General features: G+C 36.6%; 1 protein-coding gene across 8 annotated transcripts in view; it reads left to right on the plus strand.

Annotated features, from left to right (window-relative positions):
* PDE1A (phosphodiesterase 1A) overlaps positions 1 to 21,259 on the plus strand; it is a 145,367-nt gene that overhangs the window by 32,857 nt on the left and 91,251 nt on the right. The window contains exon 1 of one of the 8 annotated variants that reach the window (XM_079311558.1): positions 3,845 to 4,293. The exons of 6 other annotated variants lie outside the window; for them this stretch is intronic. In XM_079311558.1, coding sequence (XP_079167684.1) covers positions 4,241 to 4,293 — 53 coding nt within the window. In that variant the 5' untranslated portion in view covers positions 3,845 to 4,240. Of the gene's footprint in view, positions 1 to 3,844; positions 4,294 to 21,259 lie in introns of those variants that run through there. One more of the 8 variants, XM_079311555.1, reaches the window with a different exon arrangement.

The following is a 21,259-nucleotide window of genomic DNA, read 5'->3' on the forward strand; positions in this document are numbered from 1 at the left end:
TAAATTACACAGCTATATTTATGTTCTGGAATATTTTAAATTAGGTTTTCTTTTCCTTTTCCTTAGGCTACGTTGTGTGACCTTCTGTCTTTACTCATGAGATGTTTTCTAAATTTTTGTCAAGGTTTAGGCTTGTATGTGTGTGCTGAATCTTGTTGCCTCAAAGCAAGAAACAATGCTTCAGGTGAGCCTTAGGAGCACAGAGAGTGGGGGGTTGCTCTTCTGGGCAATATTCATTTTATATCCCCCAGAATCATGTCTGTTTTTGCCCAAGTGTGATTGTTTAGTGTGTGATTCACTGCTGCTTCCCATGTATCTTCTGAAGAAATGCTGCTGAGCCAATGGTCCCTTGTCCTGCAGATTATTCCCATGTGTTTGTAGAGCTTGGTATTTTTATATCCTCCTCTCTTTTTTTTTTTTTTTTTCTTTTCTGAACATTTCTGTAGTTTGCCAAGGACATTCAGAAAAGATTACTGGCTTAATATCGTTTTGGAATAAGAATATCTCCTTTCTCCATCCAAACCATTGAAGAAAATATTGAATAGTGCTGGCCTTGGGACAGCAAGCTGCTTAGATAAATTATCTTTCTTCTTTGACAAAATTACTACTCTTACAGTACAGTTTGCCAGATATTTTTCTCACTGATATTCCATCATTTTTATTAAGGTAATTTCTTTTTCACATATGTGGTTGAACATACCTTCATAATTTGTCTCCCCTTTCTGTTGATTATCTTACCTATGTGTCTTTCTACAGAAGTAGAAGGGGTCTTAACCCCAACCAGCAAAGTTTACACATACCTTCATAGCCAGAAGGTATTTTAGCTAGAAAGTAGAAAGCATCAAGTGTCTGACACACACAGACCACTGGTTCTTAATTTTACCATCTAATTCGTCACAGCTTTGCAATCAAAGCAGGAGAAATAATTGCTTTTCTAGACTTCTGGCAAAGAGGTACAGATCAATAAGAAATACATGGCCTTAAAACAAGCAGAATAGAATGTTTTGGTTTTTACCTATATGTAGTTTTTTCCCCTGAGACATAGTATTAAATATTAAATTACTTAACTATGGTTATAGATATTGAAGTTTGCAAAGTGTGCAGGTTCTGTGAGTGATAAAGTATTGCAAGATTTTGGTCCAAAAAGCCTTTGTTCAGATTAACATATGCATGGGACATGAAATACAATAACTTGTATCACACAGAGCAGTGGTCATTGGTTGTGATGGGCAAACAATAACAGCAATAATGGAAAATAAATTGAGGAAAAAAAAAATTGAGATGTTTTCTACTTGAGTTTCATCCAGTGTTGGAAAATTAAATAAGATATCTCTAGAGCATAATTTAAATAGATTTTTATAATTCTAATTAATCCTAAAATGATTAGCTTGAAGTAAGAAATATGACAAAGCTTGTCTAAAGAGGAGTTTTAAAACTGCAGTAATGCTTTCAAGGAAAAGCTCATTATAGTTACACTTCCTCATTTTGATCAAAGTGCACCTCTTCAGTGCATTCTGTGTATCAGGTCCAGTATAGCCTACAATTTGGAGTACCTATAGCCTATAGATTGGAGTAATGTTACTCTAATATGCTCCAATTCTTCAATCTGCAGAGTGCTGAAATTTACACGTTATTTTTCCAGTGGACTCAGGCTTCAGGCCTGAGTCTAGTTAACCTACCACATGTTTCTGCAATGCCCTCTGTCAAAGAGCTTGTGTGAATACTTATGTAACATGTAGAAATGTTTTCTGAATATTATAAAGAAGTCAGTGGGTAGTTGCTGCGTTGAATTTAAAAAATGGCCAAAAATGGCTCTTTGCACAATGAAAACCAGTGCAATTAAAGTGAAGTTCTGTTACCGTTTCCTATTAATAATACTTTTTTTTTCCCAAGCCATACATGGAAGTACAATGAACAACAATGTACATTGAAGTTGGCCCAGAAAATTTTACTTTTAAGATGTTTTCTACTTTCAGGGCCAATAAAATTGCTAGATAAAAGTTTTGGGAGTTGAGTAGAAACATATTTGGTATAGCTTTCATTTAGAATTTGGAGAATTTTTTTCTTTCTTGTAACTTCATGGATTTTTACCCTGAGATACAGAAAATCCCTCTAAATAACAGAACTATAGCAATATATGCACATAATAAGAAACAGAAAGAAAGGGGAGGTTTCTTTGTGATTTTTAGCTTTGTGTTTTATCAGTAAGTGAGCACATTTCAAAAAGCAGCAAGTTGTTTTGAAATGCTGAAACCCAGAGTAAGAAAATTATGAAGGAAATAGTAAATCTTCCAGGCAAGAACGAATGAGATGATGACTAATGAAGGTCTTTGAAAATATGGAAACACTCTGAATGCTGCATATTGTTGAATAAAGATCTTCAGATCCTTCAAGATCTTGCAATGTGACACAGGTAATTGTTTTCCTGGTGAAGATGTAGTTCTCTCTAATTCTCAGAGGAACAGTAATAGTGGTGAAGATAAACTGAGCTACACAAAATAACTGGTGATGACAGTCTGATAATTTTTTGTTTAGATAGTTGGTCCATGGCTGTGTCAAGAAAATAGTTTTATGCATTGTGGGGATCACTTACTGGGTCCTGTCAGGCTAACCAAACTTGACACCATCGCTTTATTGTAGAAGCAATATATTTTGCCTCTAGGAAGAGACTTCACTTGTTTCAAGAAAATCCACCTAACTCCTTTGTGAAAATACATACTAATAGAATGTATGTTATCTCTCTGTTATATAGTTATTTCATTAAAATATTGTTAATTGAATAATTTGTGCATAAAATTATGGGAATTATTGTGGTCATTTGCAGCCTAAGACACATCTTACTTCCTTAACTTGCCTCAAACTTTGGTCATGCCAGTGTTAGGCACTTACCTGTGTAAATCTGCCCCTCTTCTCCACTCTGCCCAACCACTAATGCAATTGCAGAAGAATTCCCAACCATCCTGATCCTAATTTTGCCCCATGTGATGAGCTCCATCAGAGTGGATCACACACCGAGTGCTTGGCAGGAGTCAACCCTCCAGGGAGCTGCTGTGCTGGGATGCAGGGAAGAACCTGTGGCAGGTTCCCTCCCTCTGCAGGAAGGGGGCACACGGTTGCAGGCTGTGCAGCTGCCCTGCTGCTGGTGTGCTGCTGCTCTGGCTGGGCTCCATGCCTCCCTGTGCCAGCACAGGTTTGTTGTGAGCCCTCTGACGTGTGTGGGGAATTGTGTCTCACCTGCAGCCTCATGGCTTCTCTCAGCTCACTGAGAACCACGGTCAGCCGCTTCTGCTTTATGGCTTTGTTTACAGCCTGTGCTCGCTGCGGTCGAATTCTTCCTGATTTATGTCAGCGTGATGTCACAGCAAGATTTTCAGTTTGGATCTATGTTGAAATCTTATCTTGCTAACAGTAACAGTTTGCTACTGACACTATCTGAACTTGGTCATTTTTGTCTTCCTCACTGAAGTTTTGGTCTGTTTCATGTAGTTGTGGTCCTACCAGCTGCAAACTCCATATTCTGCTTCAGCCAATTCTAGGTCATTAGGTTATGTATGCTAAAAATTATGAGCAGTGCTTTAATTTGCATAGTTATATCCACACATCATCCAGAGTGAATAAAAGCCAGATTGTAAAATAATTGCAATCTCTTGAAGTAGAGCCAGCCTTGCAGACCAGATCCATCCGTCTTCATTAATTTGTATACAGTTTTTTTACCAGAAGAAACTTTCTGAAGGTACTCGCATGGGAATGCTGAAACAGCTGCACAACTTTTATTTTGAAGAAAAAAAAGTTGAGCCTCGGAACAGTGTGTTTTAGAGAGAGAGAGAGAGAGAGAGAGAGAGAGAGAGTGACTCTGCATTTAAGACTTTGACCAGTGTGTGTAAGAAGTGCTCTCATGGCTGGGATAATCTAACAAATTTTTACCTGGGTAGCATTTGGCAGAGCTCCCCCCTTTTCTTGCACAGCTGAAAGGAATCCAGTGCAATTCTGCGCTTCGATCAACTCGCCTCCAGTTTTGCTCAGCCTGCCCGGTTTGGTAGCGCACGGCTGTGCCTGGCTTTTGTGGCCTCTATGGCCCTTTTCTGCTCCACTGTCAGAGAGAGGGAGGGAGGCTTCCCCCAGCACCAAAATACCATTCTGTGTGCTCTCTGCAGCACAGTAGCTAAGAACAAGTTTCCTGATTACTCCCTGGGTTTTTTTTGGAGTTATTTGCTGGAAGAAGTCTTTTTCGCCACTTTAAATGGATGATTGTGTTACAATCAAGAAAAAGCATCTCCAAAGACCAATCTTTAGGTAAGTGATGGTATTATTACTTTGAATTGAAAATGTTATGAATTTTACTCTGTAGTCCTATTTGTTAACTTAAAGTTCATATGCAAGTGCACAAAAAGTTGTTGAAGATAAAGGGTTTAATATTGCATAGCCTAGTAACATATTAGGTGATTTTGGTTCTCAGAATATAATTTTTTTCTACTTATACTGAGACTTTTTATAAAAGGTTTTGGGTTTTTTTTTTCCCTCCTCTCAGTCCTCTGCATTCTCTAAAGTTTTGTATAGGATTGTCTTTATTTTGAAAGAGAGGCAGAGTAGCTTTTGAAAACTTTTTTGTGTGTGTTCTATTTTCCTACAGCTCCAAAGCCCCTCAGTGTATTCTGAAATTATAAAACTTGAAAAGTGGAACACGATTCTTGGCTGGTTTATCTGGTTTTGTCTGTATGGCAGAGTTTTAATACTTGAAATTATACACCTTTCAGAGTAAAGTAGCCTGCTTACTGGGATATGCAGACAAATGCTTAAAGTCTAAATGATCTGTAAGACACTTCTGATAGTAAGGGTTCAAGTTTAAAGTGTAAGAAGTTGCAATTTTAGTGAGGTGATTCTTCAAACCATCCTCTATATATTCTTTTCATCTCTGAAACATCTTTCTGATACTTTATATTTTAAAGTCAATTGTAGAATTCCTTTACAGAACAGGATTAGATCTAGTTTACTCCTGCTTTCTACCACTGGGGACTCCATTCTTTCTTTTGTCAAGTCCTAGCTTCAGGCCAAATGACCTTGAGTGGAAAATAATATTTCTCAAACTGCTAGGAATAAGGATGAAGTGGCTGGAAGATTAACTAAATCTGCAGTAGTTCACACTTCTGTTTATGACAACTTTAACAAAACCCCAACTCTTACTGGGTGACATCAGTAGGATATTGTAACCACAGTGTTGATATGACAAATAAATATAAGATTGTAGATGGTCCCAGAGCAAATACAGGATTGTTATTTATTGGATCAACACTACTGATGTCATATATGATGGGAGTGCAGTAACAGTTGGCATTGCAGCTCCAAAGTAAATTCGGACAGGGAGTTGTGCTGTCCTCCTAACCTTAGATGAGGAGAAATCTTTCAGTTCTATTACAGTTGCAGGGCAGAGGGAGAATCTGGACACTAAGTGGTTACTATGGAAGTGAAATATCACAACTGCTAACCTTAAATTTGAATATCCTGAGTGTATTTGCTATGTAATTTATATTGTAAATTGAATTAAACATTTTGCACTTCAATAAAGAGGAACTAAAAAGTTCTTTCGCAGAAAGTTTTGACTGACAATTGAGACGTCTGATATTTTCCTCAAGTGATATCTTTTAATTTAACAGCTTACTTGAATATATTTGTTTAAATATCAGTATTTCCGAGGATCTGTGATAATTATCCTATAAGCTGTAACTAAAAAAAAATTGATGCAAAATGCACATTCTTCACAGTCTTTTGGGGCCATTAGAATTGCTGGTGAATAAATGCATATTTCCTGGTAATGTGCTATGGAAATCTGCTGTAGCTGGTGAAGTACTGGATAGTTTGCAACAGCTTTCTTAACGGATGTTTGCCTAAATTGTCTTGTGGGAGTGAACTAAAGTCAATGAAACACAAGAAGTTTCAGCATTTCTTACCAAAACCCATTCCTTCAAATCTGTTCTAAATACAGAACGGCAACTAAATACTGTTGGCATGCTTAATCCAGAGTGAGAAAACCCCTAATATGGAAAGCCCCCAAAGAGTCCATGGCTCTGCAGTGACTCTTCTGGCAAAAGATCTCTGTAATACTACAGTAAATGCTTAAGAAATGTTTCCAAGGTCGGGACCAGCATAATATTTTAGGTGGCTCGAACGGAAAAACAATCTCCGTATGTCATAAAGATTGTATCATGTACAGTAAACACAGATGCTATCCTATATTAAAGAGCTGCTTTTTTAATGTGTGTTCATTTTACTTATGACTTTGGAAAATATTTCTCTAGTGAAAAAATATTCTCATGAAAGAATTGTGAAGATTTAGCCTCTGTCCTTGGAATCCTGTAATTTTTTTCTCCATACAGGTGAAATGGTTTTACTGGGTACGAATCTTACATTAAGGTAACTGAATCAGCAGTCTATTCAACTTTTTCCTTGGAAAGAAGAGAAAAAAAATTCCAAGTTTTATATATATTTATATTTACCAGTGTTTTGATGACAACCAACACTAATTATAGTTACTCTTAAAAATATATCTCTCTGGGAAGTTATGTTAGAACTCAGTATCTTCCTCCTTAATTAGCAAGGTTGCATTTACAGTGGTTCTGTACTTGTTGCTTTTCCAGTAATGTAAAAATGAAAGTATTTATTCTAAATAATCCTTTCAATAATATTAATACTCTAAATAAGTGTGGGATAGGTATTATGTATCAAAACTGGAAACTCAACGTCAAGAAGATAGTTCTGACTTATTTACAATTTTTTGAAAGTTTTGATTTCATGAAGAAATAAAAATATCCAAATAGTGGGAACTAAGTGGAATGTTTGGTACATGCTACCCAGAAGTGTTTGGAAAAAACTAAATTAATTCAGAAATATAACTATGTAAAAAACTCTTAAGCTTACAAATCACATTGAAGTGATTACTAAAGTACTAAAGCACATAGATTAGGATAAAAATTTTTAATTATATCAGAAAAGACTGCCAAATACTTAGAGATTCCTGCATTCATTAATATCAAAGGAAGAATCTGCTACATTCAAATATATATTTCAACAGAACGTGTAGCTTGGATATTCACTGTCTATTTTAATGTTAACATACATTACTGAGGACATTCCATATTTTTATTAAGAACAGCAGCTTGAGCATATTTGCTGTGACTGAATATGGCAAAATTAATTCAAACAATAAACAAGTCAGCTTTCAATGGAGCAATGGGAGCCTCATGGCTCCTACATGTAAATTTGACTGAATAAAGTAATATGAAATATGCTTTAGGGAACAAATTCTTCTCTGTCAGCTGCATAAATTAGATGACATAATAGGTGTTCTAGTGCTCAAATTTCTATGAATTCTGTTAAAATATGAATCTACATAGTCATTAATCAAAACTTACACTGAAGCTAATATTTTTCTGCACTCTCTTTCAGTCTTTAGGGAATGGGTTGGGTTGTATGACTTTGGACTTTCTGGTCTTGTCTGTAAATGGAAGCAAAAGGATCAGAGTGTCACAAGACAAGTAGTTACTTGGGTGTCTTTGCCTTGGTAGGGTCCACAAAAGCCTGGAAATAGTTCAAGAAACCCTTGGGCTTTGAGATTTCCAGATCAATGACAGTTGGATAATAGCAAAGAATTTGTCCTTGCTGTGTAATGTCTTTGATTTAAGGCTGTTAGTGTGTTTAAACAGTATTAATGCGTTATCTTCAAAACTTTGTTCTGCACATTTTTCTCTTTTGTTCTGCACATTTTCTGTGGTTTCATGCAATGTTGGATCAAGGGTTTTCCCTTCGAGCAAGAGGAACAGAAAAATAGGGGTTCAGGGTGCTGAAAGCCAGAGAAGGAATGAGGGTGAAACCCAGCAGTTTTGCTGCTCCCCAGCGAGCTCTGGTGTCACCTTCTCTGGATGAGAAGAGCTCCTTGTATGTTGCTGTTGTTCCAGTACCCTCGTGCATTTACCTCTATGAATGTTGCATTAACTGCAATCAACTAGACTGGATCTCTCTGTAACTTCGAATTCTCCTTTACTAAGAAATTCTCCTTTACTAAGAATTCTTCTTTACTAAGTCCTTTGGTCTCTAGTGCCTCAAAATATATGTAGCTGGTTCACTATTTTATTTTACAGTAAGATTGGTTCTAAACACTAAATGCTGTTGCCAACTGTAATCAACTGGCAGAAAAGATTCCAGCACTATTTCTGCACCTCCGTTGAGCACATAGGCATTGTTTCCAAAAAATTAGATTTCCAGAAAATGTCTATACTGCTGTAATCTGTGGAGTAAGAAGAATCCATACAAATAACTTTTGAGATTTAATTCTAAATAGAGTAAATAATAGTAAAATTTTCTGCAACTTCTAGACATTTAAAGTTTTTGCCAGAGACTCTTTTCTTCTTGAAAAAATATACTAACATGTCATTTCCAGCAAAAAATAACCATAATAATAACTAATAAGTAACCAAAAAATAGCCAAGTGTAATACCCTTACTTGGCTTCTCCTTCTTTCCTTTATAAAAATTATTTTCCTCTCCTGAACGCTTGAAATATTCAGGCATTTTACTAAGTACAAGAGATACATCTTTATACTGTGGCAACAGATTTTTTTGCCATTTGTGAGTTTCAGCTTACTCTTTTTATACTCTGGTGTCAATATAGTATGTACTGAACAGGAATATTTTTTTTTGCATGGATATAGCTTCTGTTGGCACCTTTCCAATTTGTGTCTGTAGAAAGGTACCTGATCAGAATAACAGATGAAGAAGAAGCAACTTAGTAAACAAGTACCTGTGGGCAGCATAGAAAGTTGTATATTTTAGCTGCTTAGATATTTATAAAAAACAAAGTATATTTTCTTCCTTTTTTTTTAAGCAGCCTTCAAATAGCTTCAAATTATTATTATCTTTATACCATGTATAAACATGTATAGGGAAATTGGAGAAATTTATATTGAATTGTGCATTGCCATTATGATGCATATACTTTATTAATAATTGTTTCTGGTGATAACTTAATTGTAAATTAATGTAGCATATTAATTTAATGAATGACAGTTTATTCCTGTCATGTAGGAGGAAGGTGGGCAGGGAAGAGAAGATGCAGTTGTCCTTTACTTCATGCTCTAAGAAATATGAAAAACACAATGCCACAAGAAGACCCTGAAATCATAGACTGTTTCTTGATTGCCCCTTGCCCTGATGACAAACCTTGCTGCTGCTTTTCCAATATGCACATAGTTCATAGCCATGGCCTTCCTGCTAGTGATGGTGTATTTTCTGCCTTCCATTTCTTCCTGTGTAGCTTGAATGGCTACACTGATGGGTAAATGCCCCAAAATACTACATAGTTGTGTTGATTTAAACTCTTTTTTTTTTAAATGGCAGTACCTTAGAAGAGCTGACTTACAAATTTCATTTAAAAGAGATTGGTGTAAAAGGGTAATTCTATTGAGATCTGAGGCAGAATGAAATTTCATCCTAGGTGAGGAAATTTTTTTGTACTTTTCCTTCAAAAATCTGTTTAGTCAGACCTAAAAGCCATAAAGTAACTCTGTTATGCTGTGTCCTTCACTTCCTTGAGACAAGGCCCATGACTGAAGAAGATACACTGTAAATGGATATGATAAAAAATACTGGCCCATTGCAGAGAGTTGCAGTGATTAATATTTTCAAGCTGGTAGGAAAAGGAGCTGTAGCAAAAGGTTAGAGCCACTCCTGTTTCACAGACCTTGTCACATTCAGTATGGTGGGAGAGATTTATTTTCCCTCTCCTCTTGCATTATCCTTTTCTGGAAAATCATATCAGGTTTAAATCACCTGATAAGAGTACCCAGTTCTGCTTTCCCAAAGCATCAGTTCCTGCAGTCCCCACAGAGTACGTGGCATTGCCTTGTCTCAGCTGAGCATATTTTCCATCCATGGAAGAGAGCCCATGATGAAAACTGCAGTTTGGGCAGGTGTTAGCCAAGGCACTGTGTCCTGTCGTGCATGTTTAAGTAAAAGGCAGGTTTTCAATTTGTCTCAATTTGTCACTGTGGTGGTGAGAAGGCTGCACAGGCTAAGCAGCTCCCTGGGGTCAGGGATGAAGACACAAGTGCTGCCTCTGTCCCTGGGGGCAATCAGTGGAGGGAGGGGAGGCTGAGTTAGGGACGTGGGGACGTGAACTTTGCACGGTTTTACAAAGCTGAAAATTTTCTGTCATAATTCTAGACAGATCACAGGGATCTTTTAACCATTGCTTTAGAAACCAGACTAGGATAACTCTCTGGGTTCCCAATTTCCCCATGGGTACACAAATGATTCAAAGCAAAAGAAATCCTGATTCACCCATGTAGCAGAATCACGTGTGGTCACAGTGCTGAGAGCCTCATTAAGCAGTCTTTACTAGTCTGCTAGGAAGTTATCTTCACTAAATAAGAGAATGAAAACAGAGGGTATGTCAGGAAGACATGACATTTAAAAGATTTTTTCTTTTCACAGATTTGCTATGTAAGTGCATTCTGTCTATAATATTTTTCTTGCCCTTAAGGACCTATTGGATATGTTATTACAAAGTGTTTTCCAAACCAGGAGAGAACAGTAAAGAACAATCCAAACCAATATTCTGTTTATTACTGGATATTATGGAAATGTTGACTTCTGAAATGTTTAATTTTCAATTTAAAAAGCTTGAAAGCACTCATTTTAATTCTTCAAGATTTCTCCTTTTATGTACATTGAAGGCAGAGAATGGAAGAAATGACAGAAGCAGTCTACCTACTTTTTTTTCCAAGTCAGAAATTGCTTTATATTCCATAATGTTTAGTGCAGCTGATGTTTGGTTTTCTCTTCAGTGTAAGGAGTTTTGTGAAAACACTCTTTCACAAAGATTTGTGTATCCCATCCTCATATGCTGTTTACACTCAAGCTGTGTTTACACTGTTTTAACAGCTGCTGTTACCTGGCCCTTTCACTCTAGATGGACCTCGTAGACACTCTCAGAGCTGCAGATGGAAAGTCAGAGTTTTAGATATAGGATGTCAGCATCAGAACTGAACTTGATGGTGGTCGTGGTGAATATGTAAATATGAAAACCAATGCAAAAATCAGTGGCTTTAGTGGTAGGGTAGCACTGAGAAGTTGGGTAGGAGTTTTTGGAATTGAGAAAGGGAGAATGGTGAGAAACTTCACAGAAATGTGAAGCAAAAAAGAAAAGAAGTGAGAAAAAAGCAAAAGATAAAAATAAAATTAAAGGAAAATTAAAAGAAGAAGATAATGAATAACAGAATATAATCAGTAATGTGGAAATGTAAAGATAAGCAAGTGGTGAGCTGACAAAGGAGTGTGGACATTTTCAATTTTACATTCTTACTCATTCCTTAATACACTAAAATATAAATTGTGGTGATTACTCCATGTTATCTGTAGGTAGACTGTAGGTAGACAGAGAGTGACACTGTTGAAATATTTAATGTTGGCCTGATGGTCTGTTTGGGACACTGTTGGTGGGCTGTTTTGTACTATTCCCAAGCAGACTTTTCTAGAATTAATGATGAATTCAAGAGGCATTGCAACATCACTTGCTGAGTCACTTTTCAATTGGCATGAATGAGCTTTGAATACTTCCTGTTATCAAAAATGTCTGATTTTCAAGGTACTTTTAAGGAATCTGAGAAATCCATTCATTAAGTGGACTCTGGTGGGGTTGTGGGGTTTTTTCAGCTTGCAAAAATTAGGTAAAACAATTTCCTGATCACCAAAAATGGTGATAGATGGCTTTCATCCAGACCTTCATCCAGTATTTGAAATACTGCCCAACACAGAAATTAAGCCTGGATCTGAAATTAAGTGGCACTTAGGGACTTGGTGTAGTGGGACTTGGCAGTGTTATGTTTACTATTAGCCTCTACAATCTTAAAGGTCTTTTCTAACATAAATGATTATTTTATTCTATGATTCTGTTCTTGAATACTGCCATTCTGCTTGCTGGAGCTCAAAAATTTTCACTCAACTTTCAGACCTTGAAGAATGTTCCTCTTGCCTTGTCATGGTGATATGGAATTTATGTGTAAATATCTGTACTTTTTGAGAAAATCAGTTTGATTTCCTGGTGGCATCAACTGAGAAATATTTTGTGCTGAGCTCATCTTTCTTAAATTATTGGTCCCCTAACTTTAGCAAATTTACCTCTCACCACTAGAACAGGTCCTGTTAACATTTCATTTGTAAACTAGATGTGTTTTCTTGTGGCTTTGCATAGATGCAGACTGGAACTTTTGCTTTATGTAAAACAGGTAAAATGCATTGGTGTGAAACAAATGTACTGTAGTAACCTTTTCTATTGGTAATGGATGACTACAAGGAATTTTAAAAGTGTTGTTATGAACCAAATTAATGGTTTCCTTAATGCTAGAGAAAGGATTTCAGTGCTATAGCATGCTTCATAAAAATCAAAATTAAATTAATGTTATACCTCAATAACTGGGGTATTGTTTCCAAATAATTAACAGTATTTCTGTGTTCTTTTGAGCAGAAACAAATTACTAAGTCCCCATAAAATGCATATAGATTTTAAACTATTTTCAACAAGACTGATGTAGCCAGAATGATTGTCCCTTCAGGGCCTAAATTAAAATGTACTGTTGTGTTGCCAGGTCTCCCTTTTTACATTCCATCCTCCTGGAATGTGAAAAACAGCTTTAATGATTTTATTACCTGATGTAAAACCAGACTACATAAAGGTTTCCTTAGGAATCCTGAAGTCTTTGTCTTGGCACAGGCTAAACTCCATTCTGCTACTGGCTGCTTCTGCTGCCTGACTCAGCTTCTCTGCATATTCTGTCACTATCTGTGCACTACAGTGAGATAGGCTTGAAAACATGCTCAGTTGAAGTGGTGTGTTCCCTCTGTGTATGAAGGAGTAGTTTCAACTCTTACCAACTTCTTAAAAAGAACTTTCTCCATGTGTACCTCTCTGCTTTCAGTCATCTCTGCTTGAGAAAATGAATCCAGTTCTTCAGTACTCTGCACTGGGGACAGGGCAGCCCTGGATGTGGGGACAGACTGGGAAGGGAGAGTCTGGAGAGCAGCACCATGGAAAGGGACCAGGGGTCCTGATGGATGGTGGACATGAGCCAGCAGTGCCCTGGAGCCAGGAGGGGAGTGTGTGTCCTGGAGGGCACCAGGCACAGCATGGCCAGCTGGGCAAGGGGGGATTGTCCTGCTCTGCTCTGAGCTGGGGCAGCCTCACCTCCAGTGCTGGGGGCAGTTTGGGCACAACAATATGAAATAGGTACAAAGCTGCTAGACAGTATCCAGAGGAAGGCTCTGAGGATAGGGAAGGGTCTGGAGCAGAAGCTGTCTGGGCAGTGACTGAGGTCACTATATTAAATGTTATGTTGTGTGATGAAGAATGTTACTCCAAAAGAAGTATTTACCTATCCTCCTGTTCTTGCAACTTTATCCTTTCAGGTTGCTTCCATAATCTCTTACCACTGAGCTTTATGTCTTTATTTAAGAGAATATGCAATGGATTGTATGATAGCCAGCTTCTTCTTAGGCAGTGAACAATTGCTAATTATTTATTCAACCAGAGATATATCCTTATCTTAGGTAATTTCATCAAATTATATTTCCTTTCTTTCTTTATGAGAGTGTCTCATTAGGGCAGCAGGAAACACTTTATTGAAATCAATATATTACATAAGCATTTCCTCCTTACACATTAGACCGATTAGTGTAGCAAAGAAGAAAATAAAAATATTTTGACATGATTTTCATTGGGCAAATTAATTTAGGCTGTATTTTATAACGTTTTAAACATGCATGCTCTTATAAATGGATTTATTAGCTATGAGATTTTTTTTCTTTCAGTGAATCACAGATGAAGGGACAGATATGTTTCCCACATACTTTACCTTCCCAGAGATGTGTGCCTTTCTTCAGCCCTCTAATACACTCTCCCTATTAGTTTGTGAAGCTCTAACTAACAATAGAGCAACATTCAGCTAATTCCTGAATTATGTAATAGTGGATTTCATCAGGCTTTGCCTATGAGAGTCCATGTTAGTTTCATTCATTTTATGCCTCAGTCTTTCTGATTTAATTCTCATTCACACTGTGTTTCTTCAAATCCTTCCTTTTTCATTCATTTTCCTATAACTTTAAACTCACTTTAAGATTTCATCATTTTAAACAGAATTTGTTTGCACTTTCCTATCGAATTTTTATTATTGTTCATAAAACTGAAATAATGGCCCATCATTTCTCTCCCTCTGTAAATATCTCTACTGCTTTAAACAACTAGTTGTCTCCAACAGTGTGCTCTGCCATGTAATTTTATTGAAAAAGCCCCTCAGAGCTCTGGTCTCATTATCTTTCTGTGCTTTTGGCATTTTATGTACTTCCTCATCTTGGCAATGCTTTGTAAATTTGCTTAATTATTTGGTCTCTGTGGTAGTGGCTCTATATATTTCAATTCTCTTTGCCTGACACCATTTGTCTGCATATTTGTCTATCTCTTGTGGGCCTTTAGTAGGAGATAGAATGCTTGCTGTGCTGTTGATTGCTTCATGGCTTTGAGGATTGCATGTGACAGTGGACCAAGGGTGAACAGCACCAAGTGGGATTGGATCACATGCCTCAGCAGAGGAACATTTTGACCATTATCTTGCACTGACTCTTCCTAGCAGAAGAGTGAGGTGTGAATTCTCTCACCAGCAGGAATCACTCCTCTTATTAGAAGATTTGTGATCTTGGGTGGAGGACTTGCAGTGGAGAGAGCACTGACATGAGTGGGCAGTCTAATGTGTCTGCAGCCTTCACTAGTTAGCTAATTTCCTCAATCCATGCTTTATGTTCATCTTGATGAAGCCCATTGCTCCGGGAAGTGTCACACTGGAACACGCCCTCCTGCTGCTCTCCCGAACTGTGGAGGGACTTCCTTGGCACACATTTCCTAGACTGACTGGTAGTTCTGCCCAGCTTTCCTTGGCAGGAACAGAGTCTGGTTATTAACATCAGGGTGCATGTCCAGAGTGACAAGATCCTTTTATGGGCCAAGACTTACCAGGTGCAGAATGAAGAGATAGTGGTATTGGCATCATTTTGCTTTCCACCCACTGGGATTGGTTTCCTCTGTAGCATCTGAAATAGCAGTGGAAAGACCTGTCTCTGTGACTATTACCAATGGGTGAATTTAACAGGCCATTTCAGCTTCATTAGATTCAGACCTGAAGACCATAGTAATGTCTAAGCACACCTTATATCACTCATTATATATGTACTAAATCTCACCCAGCAGACAGAGAAAACAGATCAGGGCTGCCATCCTGACCATAAACTAAAAGGTGGAACCAATTTTCGCAGTCAAAAGACTGGGAAGACTAACTATATGGTGGTTGCTATGTCTTTGATGTTAGGAGTTATCTCCCAGAGGGAGCCCAGCAGCAGTAAGTTCTCCTTCATTAGAGTGCAGTCAAATAAATTAGTTTAAATACTTGCCAAAGCAGGTTGAAATTAATGTTTGACTTGGCACTGGAAGAACTGCTCACATAGGCAGTGAAGCCAGGAGTTGCCACCTCTCATTTAAAAATGGAATGTGACTCTAGCTAAACTTTGTCTGGGCTATCCCACCAATTGCAAATTTGTATCTATTCTGCTGGTAAATCAACTATGATTAAATCAGAAGCGAAAGCAAAATGAATTAACCATGCTGAAGACACTCTGGAGAACTGTTTTATGAGATTAAGTGAAATACAAACTAGCATAAATTACATACATTGCAAATTCTTCATGCTTAGATGTCTAAAAGTACACCTGCTGTTCTACAAGGGCTGGTTTAAAACAAGAGGAACGGAGGTGTCAATACATGAAACTCTCCTTATTTTGTATAGCAAATAGTCACGGAATATAGAGTGACCGGATTAATTGGATTGCCATCATCACTGTCCCAAGATGTTGTGTAAGTCCTAAACAGATTCATTAATCTGGTATTTTATAGGCTGCAGCACAGATGTCTGAAACTTCTATGTGGCCTTCAGAGATTGCCAAATAAGCTCTTATAGAAACTTGCAAACTGGTTTTGGTAAAGAGGTCGGATTTCTTTACAGTCATATTTTTTTCCCTGCTAGGTGTTTCTTTACTTAAATAAAAATGTGATTCTGCTCCCATTAGAAGTCATAAGTGTAATGAAATTGAGGAAACTGTGCATAAACAATCACTGTCTCTTAGGGTTGAAAGCTCTTGAAACAGGGTTTCACAGGATCAGTAAATGCCAGGTAAATAAACATTTTATCCAAAACACGCAGTTACTTTTGATTCTCCCACCAATGAAAAGAAAAACATTAAGATGTCTGCAGTACATGGAATGATAGTCAGATTGCATTTAAATATAAAAAAGTCATATTTGTAAGAAGTTAGAAGCAAGTTTGTCAGCAACCTGTGTGATTTCATAAACTTCTCTTTAAGGGCATGCAATCAAAAGTTTGAATAAGTGTGGTATATGCAACAGTTGTTGAATCAGTTTGCAGAATAACATTTCTTTAATGTGAATAATTTAATTTTAAAGTTCTGCCATGCAGCTCTGCAGAAGCTTTAGCCCAGCTGCTGGGCCAGATGCTACATATCTCTCAAGAGTGGTGCTGGTCTGTGTGAAGATCAACTGAGAAATAGTGCACTGTTGTTAATGTTACCTTTGTCATATACATGGTGCAGTACTTCAGTATCAGATGATATTCTGCAGAAGGAATCTGAATGTTACAATTTCACAGCGTGTGGTAATTTTTTAAAATGACAAATGGCTTTAGAGATTTTTCACTGCTCCAAGAGAAAGAATGAATTCTTTCACGTCCACTTTTATTTAGAAATTTACAATTGAACAGAGCAGGCAAATGGCAATTAGGAATGGTTAAATGATTGTATAGTAATTTATTTATAAGCAAATACTTGTTTGGTTTAATTTATGCATGAATGGGTTTTACAAACAAAAGGGATAACTCTATTTACCTGTCTTGAATGCATGCTAATAGAGTACATAGTGTTACTCAGAATAAATCTTTATTTCAGACCCAATAACAATTATGAGATAAACAATATCTTCTAGGAAGAAAAAAAAAAAAAAAAAAAACAAACAAAAAAAAAAAACAAACAAAAAAAAAACAAACCAAAAAACCAAACCAAAAAAACCCAGTAAAATTATTAGCAATAAAGATTCTGCCATAATTTTTGTAAATTATCTAAAGACTTAATTAGTTTTGTTACAAAGACAGCTCTAGTGCTCTTTTTGCTCTTTTCTCTGATTTAAGCTTGATTCATCCACTTCTATAACTTTGCTAGGTGAAAATAAATTTCATTTTGAGTTTTTGCCCCTTACTTAGATACTGCTGACTTCTCTATTTTATAGATGAATATATATGCACACATATATACATATTTCTCAAGAAATTTTACTCTTAGGTATTCAGTTCTCTATATCCATGGATTTTCTCTCCAGTTGTATAGACAGTTTTCAAAATCTTCCTTGTATTATGAGCACCTGGTTGGATACTGGTGTTCCAGTGTTGATCTCCCCAGGACCAGATGCAGAGGTATATCACTTTTACATCTACTTAAGACTCCCTTGTTATACATCCAAAGTAGTACTTTACTCCCTTTAAGTACAATATTCAGATGGTTCATTTTTGACTGGCATCCCTCATGATACTTACATGTGTATATTTATCTTTATCTGTTTATTTGAAAACTTAAAATAAGAAAGGTCAATTACATTTATTCAATGAATCAAAATAACTGAGTTTAAATGATATGATCTGATATAAAAGTAAGCAGTGGGTCAGAAGGTATTTTGGGCTTGGCCTCATGGTGTCTTCTCTTTGTATTTTCTCTCTGTATTTTGTCACTTAATTATCTACTGGGATAGAAAAAATTCAACCTTATGGCTCCCATGCTGATGTCTCAACCACTGGGTTAAATAGCTATTTTCAAAGTTAGCTTTGTGAGTCTTTCACTAGTCAGCAATGGATGACTTTGTGAATATCTTATGCCATTACAATTAGGGCATTTCCATACTGTATAAGAAACCCCTTCCATAAATCAGACAGGGGGAAGATCTGAACAATTGCAAACTTCAATGATCAGGTGTGCTTTAAACTGTGTTGATTATTTGAAGTAATTTATGAAATCTTCTGTCTTTTAAATGATGTGAATTTTGATCAGATTTTAGTTATTAAAATAGTGATGAAATTAATTTATTAGTTAAAAGCAAATACATGCTTGTCAGTAAATAGTTTTAATTGAATTTATTATCCAGCCTTCTAACTGGATGTGACAGTCAACACAGATTTGTAAAACAAAGGGACATTGGAGTCCCTTCTGTAGTTTTTTGGTGTCTACCTTGGTGCCTTCCAAAAGATCTAGGTTTATTGCAATACTCATCAGATTTGCAAGGCAACAGAGAGACTTTATGCTTCAAACCACATGGATCCTGTCTCTCTGAAGTTCCCTGCAACAGGCATTCTTAATTTCCTGCTTACAGGGATCCTTCTGTCTGGGCCTCAGCTCTTCAAGTGGGATATCTCAAAACTCCATAAGGTTTCACCACAAAGACTATGAAAGACATATTTATTCCCCCTATTGCTCAGTCTGTTACTGATCTGGTTCCCTTGGAAAGGAATTTTCAGGAGGAGGTATAGCAGATGCCAGTATATTTGTCAGCACCAGCTGAGCCAGCCATCCTTTAATCATACTCTTTTATCCCAGATGATTAAAAATCCTTCCAAAATCTCATGAGAAAAGTTGCTTGACGTCTATGTGGAAGCTGTCCAGGAAAATCCTTACAATGTAGGATGTATTGCACACAGCTGTGCCTAGATGGATAGCTTTACCAATTGGTGAAGTATTCTTGAACAAGGAGAAACTTGGTTGGCAAGCAACAGATTCCTTCCCAGCAATCTCCAAGAGAGCAGCTTGTCATTAGTGTGGGCCTTCATGTGAGCAGTTCTTACATTTGTCCTCTGATGGACTTTCTGATGGAAGAAGCAATGAGCAGGAAGCCTAAACAAATGTAGGTTTAATCTCTTCCATATGTGAAAGTCCACATGTAATTGTTCTATAAACACCAAAACTGAGTTCCCAGACCCCCTTCATGACTAATTTCATGAGGACCTGAGGGATTTTTAAGTTTTTTATTAAAAATGCTCAGCTCGTAAACAGAACATCACTGAAGACCCTTTGTGCTGATTCAGTAGATTGTCACATCCATTGCAACACATATTTGACATTCTTCAGCATTTGAGGCAGTTCTTAAGGATTGCAGCTTTACTGATAAAAATATAAATGTTTGTGATTTACATTAAAGATTCCAAAGTGATGACAAGGATATTGAAAGCCAGATCTTCATCATTAGAGGGAGCATGAAGTCACAAGTACTTAGGCAGGCTCTGCATTTGTCCTTGGTTTTGGTCCACCATCATCTCATGGCCCTTCACTGGATCAGTCTTACTGCATAGGTGTGGAAATACCAAGCACCTTCTGAGCTCAGTAACGTGGGTACCAATTCCTGTGCACTTTATTGCAATATGTCATTTGCCAGATATTAACTGTATCTGATACAAATCCATATGAAATACTTCTGGCAAAGTAATAAAAGACCTCTTACAAGGACTACACTTCTATCAATTTTATAACAATTTTATGAAACTCCACAATGTTCACATATTAACAAACCTGAAATTTGACTAGACAGACCCAAATTGCATCAAGAAATACCATATGTGCAATATTAGGTCCAAGTAGAAACATGTTTTGTTTTACTTAGTTGGTTTTTTTTGTTTTTTTTTTTTTGCAAATATGCAAACAATGGTTTACTGTTAGTAAAGCTGTCTTTGGTCCCAAACCTGTCTGGCAGCATGAAGCAGGTTATTGCAGCTTCACAAACATTTATTTTTTTTAGCTCTAGCTAGATAAACATGCTTTCAATTGTAGAAAGACTGATTTGTGGTTCCGTTTGTTTACTTGTTTTTAATTTGTTCAAGGTTCAAGATGTGAATTAATGTGGGCAGCATTGTGTCAGACTTTCTCTTCTCTAAAGTGGTCATTAAAGATGACTAGTGGCTTGCATTTTCAGGAGCAAGATGTTTTCCTCCTTGAAATCCTATAAAAGTGGTCCATTTTTTTGTAATTCAGAATTTGTCAATGAAGTTTTGATATATAAGACTTGCAGTTAAAAGTGTTCCTTAATTTGAGCAGAAACCAACAAAATCATGGATGTTGGAAAGTAAAGTTGCCTTGTAGGATAAAAGAAAGTTATAAATTTGCAAGATGAAATGTTAAAAGCTATGTTAGGAATTGATAAATCAGGCTTACAAATGTGTGTTTCACTTTGTGCAAAATGCACTTCCTAACTTTTTGTAGTTCTTTCCATTTTTTGCATTGAGAATATTCAGCCTATTTCAAACATCTGATACTGATGTTACTACTGAGCAGTCTGGAGTCATAAACTCTAGGAATACCAGAGGAAGCTGACAGGTGATTTCTGGGAGGATGTTCTGACTATTGAATATATTCACATTTCCTTCCAAAATAAACCCCTCAACAACTCCTACAAAAATCTGTGTCCCTGGCACTAAATAAAAGCAGTAGTCTTGCAAAGAAACATTAGAGACATTTAGAACACGTTCAGAACTCAAAATTTTTATGCATCTATGTATTACTCATAATCATAGGTAATTTTTTATTGTATTTTAATTTAAAATGTGCAAAATCATAATTAAAATATGTAATCTTTTTCTGGAGGACATATAGAGTTGGTTAGGGATGTCTTTAGGCTATCTTATCAGAATGTTTTTACTTTTGAATACCCCTCAACACAAATAAATAATGTCCCTTTTTTATTGCCCTTTTGGAGAAGGGCATCTCAAAATACTTTTTTTATTTAAGCTGGACTCACAATATGGAAATCTTTGATGGTATCTGACCTTGAGTAAAGCAGGGTTTTTTTTTCATGGGGTAAGTGAATATATAAAAAATAGTTTCTTATGTGTGAAGTATTGTAAGTTTATATTTTCCTGGAAAGTTTTTTATCCATGAGTTCTAGGTACATTATAGATATAAAAAGTTGTTTTTTTTCCCAATATTTATAAAACCTTATGCAGAGTACAGTGATTGCAGGCTGTTATAAACTGATTGAAGTAGACAGAAAACTTTTGTCTCATTTTGAGTCTTTATAGTCTATTGTTTCTATTCTGCTTTAGAGTTGAGGGGCTCTATCTCCTACTCAAAAA

The sequence above is a fragment of the Erithacus rubecula genome (assembly GCF_903797595.1).
Source record: "Erithacus rubecula genome assembly, chromosome: 8".
Lineage (NCBI taxonomy): Eukaryota > Metazoa > Chordata > Aves > Passeriformes > Muscicapidae > Erithacus > Erithacus rubecula.